Raw genomic sequence first — 13,754 nt, forward strand, 5'->3', positions numbered from 1 at the left:
CAGGGGTACCTTTACCTTACATGGGGAAAACAGTCCCAACTTTATTTTGATACATAGAGGAGAATCATGAACCTAAAATTATTTCTGCCTTAATGCTTTCAAAAATAAGCCAGGAACATTTTTATTCCATGTCTTTGAAAGAGGCTGGATATACTGTAACTTTTCTCTAGGCAGATCCTACTGATATGAGAGGCTGTTTCCTGACAGGCGAAAAGAAGTGCTTTTGGAATGAGAAAATTGAGGGCAGAATCTTATATACTGACGATCCGTTGGCTGAGGGGCTATAGGGTTTGCGTGAAGCCCACTGTGCTAGCTGAACTGCTGTCCTGGCAGACATCCTGACAGAATGCCCCAGGATATGCTGGCAGAATACTCTGCCCAGTGAGAGGACTGAAATGGGGCATGGTCATGAGGAGGACAGAGGCAACACAGGGGGGGGGTCATACATATGTTGGATATTATATGCCTTCAGTTGAGTACCACACACCCAATTGATGATGCAACATTACACCAGCCCCGTAGCTAACCCAGGAATTTCCCCACCTATGAACTTCAACCAGGGTGGAGGGCAGTAGGACAGTGACAGCAAGGGAGGCCTTCTGGGATACTGTCCCATCAAGCAAACTGGTTGAGTTGCAGTAGGTGGATTGGGTCCTGCTTCATAGGTATTTGCATTATCTCAGCAGATAGGGATTCAGAGTGCGGAGGACACCTTTGCAATATCACCCTAAATGGAACTGAAATGGCTTAACTTTGCATTGTTAATTTTCCAGTGCTGTCATCCCGGTCGTGGATTTGAGGAATCAGGGGATTGTCTATCTTCCCACCACTTTTAGGTGTTATCTCCATCCTCATGTAGTGCATATGCAATACTGGTTCACCCAGTGCTTTTTTCCCCTTAAAAAATGTTTAAGGGTACTCTCATTTTGACTCAAGAAAACCACCATTTTATAGTTCAAATTGGGAAAAATAAATACATTAAATGGACAAAAGTACAAAGAACATGCATTCCTCATAGTGAAATACTGCCCCTCAATGAGGCCAAACTTTCATATGTAAAACACCACACACCCACATTCCACACTGCTTCACACATTAAACGCTCGCTTCTGTCTGAGACTCAGGAAACACCATGACAGGAAATGAGGCCGCCAACAGAACTGACGATTCACCGTGCTAGAGAAGAAGCTAAAAAATTTAAAATTTTTAGTTTCTTCTCCTGTTAGATTCACAAAATGTTTAGGGGTATGCGTACCCGAGCCCCTCCAGAAAAAAAGCACTCGGTTCACCTGATTCTTCTCTGTGCTTACTAAACTTCTGTCAAATTAAACTGTATGAATAGTTAGCATTAGGGACGGATCTCAATGAATTCTCCCCACCCCCTTATTCAAGTGATGCGCAGTCCTTTATTAATAGAGCAAATTGGATGGGCTAATTTTTATTTTATTAGCCCACCAGCCTTGATCCCTAGATGTAAAAGAAAACTATTAGAAGCTGCAGCTAGATCTCGTCTGTTTCCATTATCATTATACCCAGGCAATGGGCTTTGTAATTTATAACTAAAACGCACTAAACTGGTGCTTAAAGGGCTGCAACAAGATGGAAAGTTGCTGACACAGTTGGCTAGTGCAACCATATGTGGATTGAGCAGCTGCAAATTCAAAACCTCTAAGATCCTAGACAGCATCTTAAAAAGCAGAGACATCACCTTGCTGAGAAAGGTCTGTATAGTTAAAGCTATGGTTTTCCCAGTAGTAGTGTATGGAAGTGAGAGCTGGACCATAAAGAAGGCTGATCGCCGAAGAATTGATGCTTTTGAATTATGGTGCTGGAGGAGACTCTTGAGAGTCCCATGGACTGCAAGAAGACCAAACCTATCCATTCTGAAGGAAATCAGCCCTGAGTGCTCACTGGAAGGACAGATCCTGAAGCTGAGGCTCCAATACTTTGGCCACCTCATGAGAAGAGAAGACTCCCCGGAAAAGACCCTGATGTTGGGAAAGATGGAGGGCACAAGGAGAAGGGGACAACAGAAGTTGAGATGGTTGGACAGTGTTCTCGAAGCTACCAATATGAGTCTGACCAAACTGCGGGAGGCAGTGGAAGACAGGAGTGCCTGGTGTGCTCTGGCCCATGGCGTCATGAAGAGTCGGACACAACTAAACGACTAAACAACAACAAACAAATTCAAAACAGTTCTAAATCTAAATTGGAATAAGTGGTAAGGGGGCTGGTGGGGAGGAGCATCAGGTGGATGAGGTCCAAATTCTTTGCAGTGGGGAAGGAGCTGCAAATGCACATTATATGTGTGTGTGGACAAGCCTGTGTTGTTGTGCTCTTTGCTTGAACTCCCGCTGGACAGCCTGAAGAAGGATAAGAGAAGAGTGCAGGACTGTTTGCCAAACTTACCAGTAGGACCCCTCTACCCACAGATATATCAGCTGGAACCCCGCCTGCCAGGCTCCCAAGCAAAAGTTGACTCCAGATCTAAGTTAGTCCCATTGATTTCAATGTGTTTATGTATGACAAAGGGTGCATTCACACAGTAGTTTATTCCATTTTCCTGTTTCCCTAACTGTTAATTATCTTTTAGATTTCACTTGACATAAAAGCCATTTCCGGAAATATAGTGGAATATAGTGCAGGTTTAGCTTTCATTTCAAAGTTATTTACAAATGGATATATATTTTTTCCTGGAAGCAAATAACGTGGAAATGAGAGCCAAATTTCCACTATATTCTGGTATATTTCCGGAAGTGCCTTTTTCTAACATTGGGAAACCAGCTGTGTGTATGTAGCCGAAGTCTGAATCCAACCCAAAGTATTTTCGTAGCAATTTAACAAACTCCGCCCACAGTCGGATTGGACGCTTAGGCTGTAAGTAGCCAAAGTTTTGGAAAACTTTAGAATAAATGCTCTCTTCCGCCACCCCACCCTGGTGCTTTATTAACCCCTGTTATGTATATGTGGAATACAGTCCTCCTATCCCTGCTCAGCCTCTCTTTGACCAGGCTAGAAATGGTTCTTCCCACTCCCCTCCCCTCCCCTCCCTTTCAAGTTGTGTACTGTGTTCCTCTCAGGGGGTGCAGAGCATTCTGGCTCAGTGAGCCTCCCAGGGAATTGCTGGCCTTCTAAGCGAGGGACTTTGACCCCTTTTTGCTCTGAGACTTCCTGTCACCTTTGTCTGAAACAAAGCCCAGCAAGCTCAAGTCCTTGAGTAAATGCTGGGATCTTGTATTGAATGGGGAATTCATTGCTTAGATCCAACTTCCATTTCTTTGCGGCTTCCCAGTCTCCTTTGCCAGCCGTTGGACACTTCTTCCGCATCCTAATGAAGGGTGCTCCATTGAGCTAAACTGTGGCGTACTGTGCTATCTATCACTAGCAGCCCCCCCCCATCGTGTCAGCGTCACCCCCTTTTTCAGGGTAGGCCTGTGAAAGTGTTCTCTTGGTCGTCTCCTATGCTTGACTCCTGCCCACTGCCATCACTGAGCAACACACAAGGTTTTCAGAAAGACAGTTTTTCGGGGCTTGTCTTTGCTGACTGACTCATGTGTTTAAAAGGGACACCCTCTCAGCCTCTGGCAGCAGCAGAAGTAGAAACAGCTGCTCTCTGTAGGGTATTGAACATGGTTGTTGTTCTTTCTTTCTTTGTTTTAAAGAGAGAAATTAACAGTGTCAGAGTCAGTGTTGTGACACTACTGCTATGATGTTGCTGCATTGATAAAGGGGAGATGTTCATGTGATTACCTGAAATTACTGAGTGCCAATATTGAACATGCCTTCCTAATATTGGACAGAGGAAAATCTGTTGTTGTTGTTGTTGTTGTTTAAAAAAATAAATGAATGAATAAGGCTGAATTCCTATACACACCTGGGAACAAGCCCTAATGAAAGCAATGGGATTTACTTCTGGAAACATGCATATAGGGTTAGACTAGAAGACTTACCTGGATGGAAACCTCAATGGGACTCGCCTGAGCAGAAATGTATAGGATTGTGATGTCAGGGATTCACAGTGTGTGGTAGGGATTCACATGCCAAATCTGTGAGGACTAGTGGCATGCCCTGCCAAAGGCACTTTAAGATGTTCCCCAAAATATATCACCCTACTGTTCTACATTTTGCATACATTTCACACAGCATCTCATTCCCACCGTATCAACCTTTTCATAATGCCACCATTCATTATATACTAGGGAAGTTATCAGACTGAATTCCCAAGCAATGCACATAGAGGTGTGCTATCTCTAAACAGGGTTGAGAAGTAGGGAGCATTAGGTGCAAATTCAATACACACCACCAACCTGCTGACATCAATGAAGTGGTAGCTGAGGGGTGCTTGCCCAGCTTTAGGAAGGAGGAAGGAGGACTCTAGGACCCTGTCAGAGCCCTCACACCTCCTTCCCAAAGCTGAACAAGCCTACCGGGGTCTGAGAAAGCGCCCTCCTTGGCTGCACACCCAGTACCACTGCCCCACTCGCATTGCCCTAAATCCTCAGACTCCTGTCTGAAACTCTGGAGCCCCATTGTCAGTCATTGCCGACAATACTGAGAATAGGTGCCAGCTCCCTGGGGCCCTGGGTGCCTGAGCACCCACAAAATTCCCTGTGAAGGGGCCAGGAACCCACAAATTTTGGTGCCAGAGCCATGCACACTACATGGCACCCATGGCTCCGTGCATCCACAGTCACGGGGCCAAGTTGGCACTCCTGATACTGAGCTAGATTGGCCAGTGGTCTGACTTGTATATGACAACTTTCTATGTCCTGACTGCTGCCCTAAGACCAGCGCCTCAAAGACCAAGCAATGTGTAATGGAGGTCCTACTTAATCCCTTTCCTTTTGAGCTTCTCACCCAAGAGCTGAGAACAAGGATGTGTGTACTCTTAAAATGACAGCCAAGGTTGCTCCTGAAATCTTCTGAGTGAAATAAAATTTGATGACCTCTTGGCATTGCAAAATGCAGCATAAGGTATATTGCTTAATATATCACATTGCAATCTGGGAGATGCATTTGTTGAAAAGGAAAGCAGGGCAGAATTACTGAAACTGTGGCAAATCATGAAGGCTGATGGAAATGTCATTAGGCAAACTCTGTGTGTGTGTGTGTGTGTGTGTGTGTGTGTGTGTTGGCAGTCAGGAAGGTTAGGCTCCAATTCTGTATTTGGAATTGCTAAATAATGCAGAGAGAAAAACTCAACTTTCACAGCTCTGCTACTGACGCACCATTTCACCTTGAATTAAGGCATAAGGTGGCTTCCCTCCACATCTTTGTATTATTTCTATTGTTGCTGTGATTATGAATGAACTTCAGCTGTAGGCTTAAATATTATTGGTAGGAAAAGGTGCATACTTGTAGCAATTCTGTTGATGCCCCAACCAAGGAACTGAATGTGACTGTGGTTATTCAGATTATGTCCTGATTGGGTTGCTGTAAGGGGCTTAGGTCTTCAGAAGTGTCTGTTGCTTCCAAACAAAGCAGCCAAACTACAGTCTAGGTAGTACCGTATGGGGTGTTTCAATAATGTCACCTCAGGGTTATTTCAGCTAGGGATGTTGCTCCCCTCTCCTAATCACACCCCCACCCCCAAATCTTTTATACTAGTGACAAATGCATTCTGCAAACGTGGATCCTTGCACAACCAAAATGACAGCACCTGTGCATCTCAGAGGGTTGATTTGATTTTATACTTGTATTCCGCTTTCCCAACAGCAGATGCTGAGCTCAAAGCAGCTTACAATAATCACAAGACCATTAAAACACACACACATTGCAATCACTTATAATATCAAACACAATAGCATTTGAAGCAAACAACAACAACTTCATCATCAAAACAATGAATACAATTCAATAAAGTCATAATAACTCATAGCATTGTCAGGATACTTCCTAATCACATGCAACCTTACTCCATAACAACAAAATATTGATTGGGAGTGATTGGTAGGCTTAGGGAAAGCCTGATATTTGTAGATGTACCAAAACAATTTTGGGGGGAAAGTGAGGGCATCCCCCTCCCCAACAAAAACAAAACAAAACAGCCCAGTAATGTAGCCAGGCTACTAGGAATATCCCTATCGTGAGCTAAGTGGGGAAAGGGCAGGATACAGATTTGGTTTATTGTTATTTTATTATTATTTAAAGAAAATGCCATCTTTTATTCAGCCCCACAATCTTCCTTTTAAGCAGCTATTTATTGTGGTGTTCCCTATGCGCTTACCAAGGGATACCTTCTGGAACCTGTTCACAATATTAATGATAGAAGCATAGAGACAGAAGGTGAAGTTTGATGGGGACGTTTATAGTTTTCATTCAGCCCAGTCTTATATGCAAACCAGTTCAGTTCTAAAATTAAATGGGTTAACCAAATAACCGGAAAGGTTGTATCCAAAGACACAGCTTTCTAAGGGATTCGAACAATGCTGATAAAGATCAAGTGGCTAGTTGTAAGCAACAGCCTCCAAATTGCCTCCGGATGAATACATCCCAGTGGCTGACCCAAGCATACTTTCACATGGTTACTGTCCCATTCACAGACGCATGGAACTGGAAGACATTGGGGTGGGTTCCACTTGGCTGGAAGGGCATGAAAAGATTTTCATTGCTGCTGGGATTACATCATTGCTTTATTCTGGTGATTCCTGGCTGTTGGGATAACTGCGGGAAAGGATGTTTTGCTCAAACCAGAACTCTAAATCCATGGATGAAAATATACTGTGAGGCTCGGTGATCACTACAAGATTCCCTTCCATGTTGAGTACATGGCACGAGCGAGGGATACTGTCCCAAGTGTGCGTGAAGACAGAGATTCAAAAGTGTGGTGGAAGTGCCTTGAACACATATTTGCAACACGTGGAAGCATTTGTTTTCCAGGCAGCCTTGCCCTATGCTTGTTCTAGAGAGAGAAACTATCCCGAAATTTCCTGTGATTGGAAATTCCTACCTAGATGTACAGTATTTCTCCTTTGTTGCAGCCACAGAGTGATCAAATCAACTTTCTCTAGAATCAATTCTATGTTTTAAAAGATCATATTTGTTGTTGTTGTTGTTCAGTCGTGTCCGACTCTTCGTGACCCCATGGACCAGAGCACGCCAGGCATGCCTATCCTTCACTGCCTCTCGCAGTTTGGCCAAACTCATGTTAGTAGCTTCGAGAACACTGTCCAACCATCTCATCCTCTGTCGTCCCCTTCTCCTTGTGCCTTCCATCTTTCCCAACATCAGGGTCTTTTCTAGGGAGTCTTCTCTTCTCATGAGGTGGCCAAAGTACTGGAGCCTCAACTTCAGGATCTGTCCTTCTAGTGAGCACTCAGGGCTGATTTCTTTAAGAATGGCTAGGTTTGATCTTCTTGCAGTCCATGGGACTCTCAAGAGTCTCCTCCAGCACCATAATTCAAAAGCATCAATTCTTCGGCGATCAGCCTTCTTTATGGTCCAGCTCTCACTTCCGTACATTACTACTGGGAAAACCATAACTTTAACTATACGGACCTTTGTCGGCAAGGTGATGTCTTTGCTTTTTAAGATGCTGTCTAGGTTTGTCATTGCTTTTCTCCCAAGAAGCAGGCGTCTTCTAATTTTGTGACTGCTGTCACCATCTGCAGTGAAGGAACTGGCAAGCCACTCCTGTATCCCTGCCAAGAAAACTACATGGACAAAGACAACAGGCATATAAAAGATCATATTAATACCTTGAAAATATCAGGTGGATTTAGCGCAGAGTGCCTGGTTCCGTTAGGCTGGGTGCCAAACCAAGGGGGCGCCACAGAGCATCACAACTATGACATAGTGAGTTGAGTAGAATGGGAGGCAAGAGGCGGGGGTGCCAAATTTTGGGCATGCACAGTGCACGACTGAGATTTGAAAGACCAAACTCTGCCCCTAAAAACATGAAAGCAATTTTATTTGGGATAGACAGATCACTCTCTGTTTTTAGTCCAAGTCACTTTTCCATGTGTTCACCCGTTCTGTACATTCTATACCATTTCTGCATTTCTCTGTGAATATTTATAAGAAAAAAACTTGCATTAAATTCATATACAAATGCATGGTTTTAAACACACTTTCTCTCAAAATACACATTTGAAATTGTCTTATGATGAATTTGGAGAAGTGTAAAATCCCACAGATAGCTACATTCCAATCCACATTCCAATCTGATAGGCTTGGTTCAGGTCAATTCACACTGGACTTCACAAAGATCAGATTTTTAATAGCCTCTTGTGGGCCATATTTCAGACACATAGGTGGCAAATGTCGATATCTGTGGTCATACTGAAGACAAAGAGTTATTATCTAGCTATGGGATATATTATGGATGAGATGTGGGTGGATGAGATTAACCTATGTATTATTTAGCAATGAATAATGGAGGGGAAAGAGACCAGAAAAAGAAAAGTAGGCTTTATTTATGCAGGGAAGTAATGGAACATGGGTAAAGAACAGTCGGGATTTAGAAAGGATTAATAGGGGAATGTTCAGCAGCAGAAGAAAGTGGTTTAAAATAGGTAATCCAATTTTTTCGTAGCAAATTGAGTATAGAAGCTATTTCTAAATGGCAAATAATTCAAAGTTGAGGAATGTTGCCCATAAGTAATTGAGGAAGAAAGGAATGAAATTATTCTCTGGGTTATTAATATCCCAGAATATTTAACTTAAAAATTCAGATACTCTGTCTTCATTTATTCTAGACTGACTTTGAGTTCTAGAAATACCCACAGAACATAAATATAACATAGAACATTAAATATAGTTCATTCTAAGAAAAAGAAACCCAAGGAATATCTGTAGAAAAAGGCAGGGGTGCTATTAAATCTTATCACACACTTGTGGACTTGTAGAGTTTTGAGACCCCCACATTTTCTGCCTTGGCACTCCTCCATCAATCAGGTCAGGCTGTGTGGACTGACCAAACAACTCTTTAGGCCCAGTCCCTTATCCTCACCACAGTTTCCCCTTGTGAGCACAAAATGTGCATGACATGGGGCCAGAGAGATACAGCTTGCTTCCACATATCTTACCGTGTTCCCTGTGAAGAGGGTTGGGAATTGTTGAGGACAATAGGGGTCTTCTAAAAGCTCCCAGCACCCTTAACAAACTACAGCTCCCAGAATCCTTTGGGAGAAGTTATGACTGTTCAAAGTGTTATCATAGCACTTTAAATGTATGGTGCGAATGTGGCCTGTGTAGGATCCACTGCCAATCAGAGAGGACCATGGAGGTCTAGATGGAGAAATGGTCTAATACCTTAGGAAAAAGCACCTTCCTTATGTTCCTATGCCATGTAGTGAAAATATAAAAATTGACATTGGCCAGAATGTTCTTCATTCACATTAATAATGCCTTCATTTGTACTTAATCGTGGTTCTGTACGAAGCTGCAACCTAAACTTCACCTAATCAGGTTTACTTTTGTTGCCTTTTCATTCTCCTGCAGCACTGAAAACTTGTCTTTTAATCTGTATTACACAGGAAACTTCCTACCAGTGCTGACTATTTAGAAATAATGAAGGATTCTGCTTAGGAAGGTCTTGTATAGTTAAACGTTCCACAAAATTTAACTGACAGCACCAGTGACACAGACATAGCATCACTTTTATTGGTTCCTGGGACTTATATGCTAGAAAGCATTATAATAAGTCCCATTATTTTAATGTGGCAGTTAAGCATGTCCTCAATATTTTTCCTTTGGAATTTTGTTGTTGTTGTTGTTCAGTCATTCAGTCGTGTCCGACTCTTCGTGACCCCATGGACCAGAGCACGCCAGGCATGCCTATCCTTCACTGCCTCCCGCAGTTTGGCCAAACTCATGTTAGTAGCTTCGAGAACACTGTCCAACCATCTCATCCTCTGTCGTCCCCTTCTCCTTGTGCCCTCCATCTTTCCCAACATCAGGGTCTTTTCCAGGGAGTCTTCTCTTCTCATGAGGTGGCCAAAGTACTGGAGCCTCAACTTCAGGATCTGTCCTTCTAGTGAGCACTCAGGGCTGATTTCCTTGGGAATGGATAGGTTTGATCTTCTTGCAGTCCATGGGACTCTCAAGAGTCTCCTCCAGCACCATAATTCAAAAGCATCAATTCTTCGGCGATCAGCCTTCTTTGGAATTAATGGGACCTAAATGTGCTTAGTAGTGGTTGGATAGGACCATCCTTTTGGACAGGATCATTTCCATTCTTTTCTGAAACATGATGATATAGTTGTAACTCTTTTGTGGCATGGGATAAGATGTCAGCCATCCAGGTCACTCTTCAATTGTTGACAACCCAACACTTACAGTTTGGTGCTGCTTCTAAAGGGATTTGAGTGTGACTTCTCCCATTTGGATCAGACCCCAGCAGAATACGGGCATTACAAGTGGAGATATGTACTGAATGTTCCACTATTCCATTCTCTCTCTGAAACCTCTTTCCAGCTAGAGCCACATAGGCAGCTGCAAAGGTTAAATTGGCCTTGAAGGCGGGGGACACTCTTAAAAGGCATTTTAAAAATATATCTCATAAAGGATCCTGTCCTTGGCTAAAACTCTGTTGAATGCACAGTGGGATCTGAAGAGGGAAAAAATCAATCAGGTTCATGTACCCGACAGGCAACCATTCACACAATGAAAGAAAACTTTCCTATAAAACACACAAGGCAGTAGCACTCATTTCAAAACCAGCTTCAGAGCTTTTCTTGCACAAAGCAGGAATGAGACAGAAAAAGGATCAAGCTGTAGAGAAACTGCAGGAAATGCTCTAGAGAAGGAAGGGGCTTACAATAGGTTACAAGACAGCATGTGTTGCCCCCATTTTACTGGGTGAAAAGGTCTTGAACGCATTTGCTTTTTCATCAGGCAGAATGACAAGGCAGCCAATACGAACCTGAAAACTCTCCTGGTAGCAAAGTCATAAAGCATAGAGGGCTAGTCCAGGAACTTCTAGCATGTGACGGCCTTTACGGCGGTTGCTAATAAACACATGGAATGGCTAGCATTTGCTGCCCTTTGATGGTGATCCACCAACTGGGGCAGGTACCTTGTTCCTCTTCACTGGACGGGCGGCCCAAGTAGGAAGGAGCCATTTGCTTAGGGTGGTCCATGTAAGATGGTAGTTTCTCCTCCTGCTTTAAACCCATTAACTAACAAGTTTAACAATATTCCCCCATGACAAGTGTGAACGTTGACTGCTTGCCCGAGTAAACAACAAAGAGACTGGTGACGTCCTGAAAGACTTAAGAAATTTAACATGGCACACTTTGCTGGGCTAGAGGCTTCTGTTCGTAGTGGTGAAATTTGATGCTATTGCTATGATGTCCCCACCTTCTGGGGGGCCATCCAAAGGTCCTTTATCATATAGCTAACCCCGCCTTCCAGATAAGGCAGTACAGTGGTACCTCAGGTTAAGAACTTAATTCGTTCTGGAGGTCCGTTCTTAACCCAAAATTGTTCTTAACCTGAGGTACCACTTTAGTTAATGGGGTCTCCCGCTGCCGCCACACAATTTCTGTTCTCATTCTGAAGCAAAGTTCTTAACCTGAGGTACTATTTCTGGGTTAGCGGAGTCTGTAACCTGAAGTGTCTGTAACCCGAGGTACCACTGTACCTTATGTGATGGCAAACCCTATGGTGAGCAAAGGCTCTGGCTGTCAGAATGGAAAGAATGAATAAAGTCCATGGCATTAGTAAGTCATGGCAGGGCTAGATGAGATTATATTTGTGATCATTTTCATTAGAGAATGTTTTAGTCAACCAAGTAAGGCTGAGCCAACTGACGCCAATGGCAAAATAACTGATAGCTTATATGGAAATATTATTATTACAGTACCACAACTTGGTGATGAGATCATGCTCCCCTGGGTTGGGGTTACTGCGTCCTTGGGAGCTAATACTCCTAAGTTAACAGTTTTAGGGCTGACAAGTTTATCAGAACGTTCTTTTTCAAGCTGCTGCTAAACTATTGCCTCTGCCACACACCTTACTCTCACTGTTCCAGAGTACTCTCAACAGAGGAATGAGCTTGTCATTTTCAGGGGGCTTGTGAAATCAGACCAAGGGCTTAATAAAATTTGGCCTAGGAGCACATATTGCCCGGCCCTAGCATAGAGGCTTTAAAAAAATCCTGTGAACAAGACACAAGGTATTGGGGGGGGGGGAATGTTGTAAAATGATTGAATTAAATTGTGTTCCTAAAATAAGAAAAATGAAAAGCAAAGAGCACAAAAGGACAGCCAGTGGGCACTTAGAGACTTTAGAAGACTCAGGAGAAAAGAGTTTTGTAGCATTCTGGTGGATTATACTCCTCTTGGTCACAATAACTGACTGAGCATTTTAAAATTATACCTTTATATGTATCTTTTTAAAATGAGCCAAACATTTATTTTTCGCTCCTTGATGGTTACCTTTTTTCTTCTCTTGATTTTGATACAGGATTCATGTTTTAAAAACCATTTATTTAAAAAGGAAAAGGGAAGAAAAAGAATAAAAAGTCATGAACAAGCTTAGATATTACTGTTTCTATTTATAACTTACTTTAAAAAAAAAACCCAGTGAGTTATATGAGCAGAGTTGTATTCTAAAGGTTTATAAACTTGTTTTTACTTTGGGGTTTTCTTTTCTCAGTTTTCTATAATAAGTAAAGTTTGCTAAGAAAGATTTTGTTATACCATTGGATTTTGACTGAATTGCATTATATGTACTACTTAAAAATTAGAAGTCACTTTATCAAGGGCACAAAGGGACTTTTAACATATATAGCAATCTAAAATGGGTAATGATAGTTTTAAGTTCTAGACACCTTCGATGCTGGTAGATGATGCCTGGCACTTCATTGAAAACCATCAAATAAGGGTCTGGTTCACATGTCACAGTAAGCCAGAACATTCAACCTGCTGGTTCCCAGAGAGGAACTTGCATCAATTTTGCTCCCTCCCTGGGCTTTTTACATCAGTATAACATGGCAACTAAGCCATAGTTTTTCCAGGGTTTGTCCTATGGTTGCAGTCATAGTTAAGGAGAGTCCTGGACCATGGTTTTTGGGTTTGGACGACACACTAAGCCAAAACCATGGCTTAGCTGCCACACCTTGGTGACCTAAAGAGCCTGGGAAGGAGCAAAATTTCTGTGATTTCCTTGGAAGAAAATTTCTGTGATTTCCTATCACGCTAACCCATGGTATTGCTTAGTGTGCCATGCAAACCTGGTCACAGATGAGTACAGAAAAACTAAGGGCCTACTGCTGCAAGTACTTGTATACTCATGCTTTAAGTCAAGTAACTAATCCAATTACTTAGGTGGTAGTATTTAAGATAAAAGATACATCAGGAATTTGGTAGATTGGAATGAAGCGTGTGCTTTTTATATATATATAAAAGAATTGTGTATAGCAGTCTCACTATTTTGATTTTTTTGTCTCTGTATCTCTTCCTTCTTAATATTTTTATTACATTCTAAGTAAAGAATCAACTTAACACAGCCCTGTTTTTGTAATAAAGTGGATTTTTTTGAAATATCTGAACTGTCAGTGGTGATGTGTAGGACTCCAGGTGCTCCTGCTCATGGTTTTGTGGAAGGAGATGACTTTAAATACGGGTCCCAGGTTTACTTCAAATGCAACGCAGGTTACACATTGAAAGGCAGCCGTGTTGCCGACTGTCAGCTAGATGGGAGCTGGTCAAAACATCATTCTGAATGTGGTAAGGGTGCTTTACATTTTTTTAAAATCATGTTTCAACCATTATTCCATTATTATTTTCCTTTAAGACTAATTAACAGCA

At 42.4% G+C, this 13,754-nt stretch overlaps 1 protein-coding gene across 2 annotated transcripts in view; it reads left to right on the forward strand.

Moving 5' to 3' along the window:
• Nucleotides 1-13,754, forward strand: part of PAMR1 (peptidase domain containing associated with muscle regeneration 1) — a 50,295-nt gene that overhangs the window by 26,793 nt on the left and 9,748 nt on the right. For both annotated transcript variants that reach the window (XM_033149788.1, XM_033149796.1), the window contains exon 7: nucleotides 13,503-13,673. In XM_033149788.1, the coding sequence (XP_033005679.1) occupies nucleotides 13,503-13,673 (171 nt within the window). The remainder of the gene's footprint in view (nucleotides 1-13,502; nucleotides 13,674-13,754) is intronic.

The sequence above is a fragment of the Lacerta agilis genome, chromosome 1 (assembly GCF_009819535.1).
Source record: "Lacerta agilis isolate rLacAgi1 chromosome 1, rLacAgi1.pri, whole genome shotgun sequence".
Taxonomy (NCBI): domain Eukaryota; kingdom Metazoa; phylum Chordata; class Lepidosauria; order Squamata; family Lacertidae; genus Lacerta; species Lacerta agilis.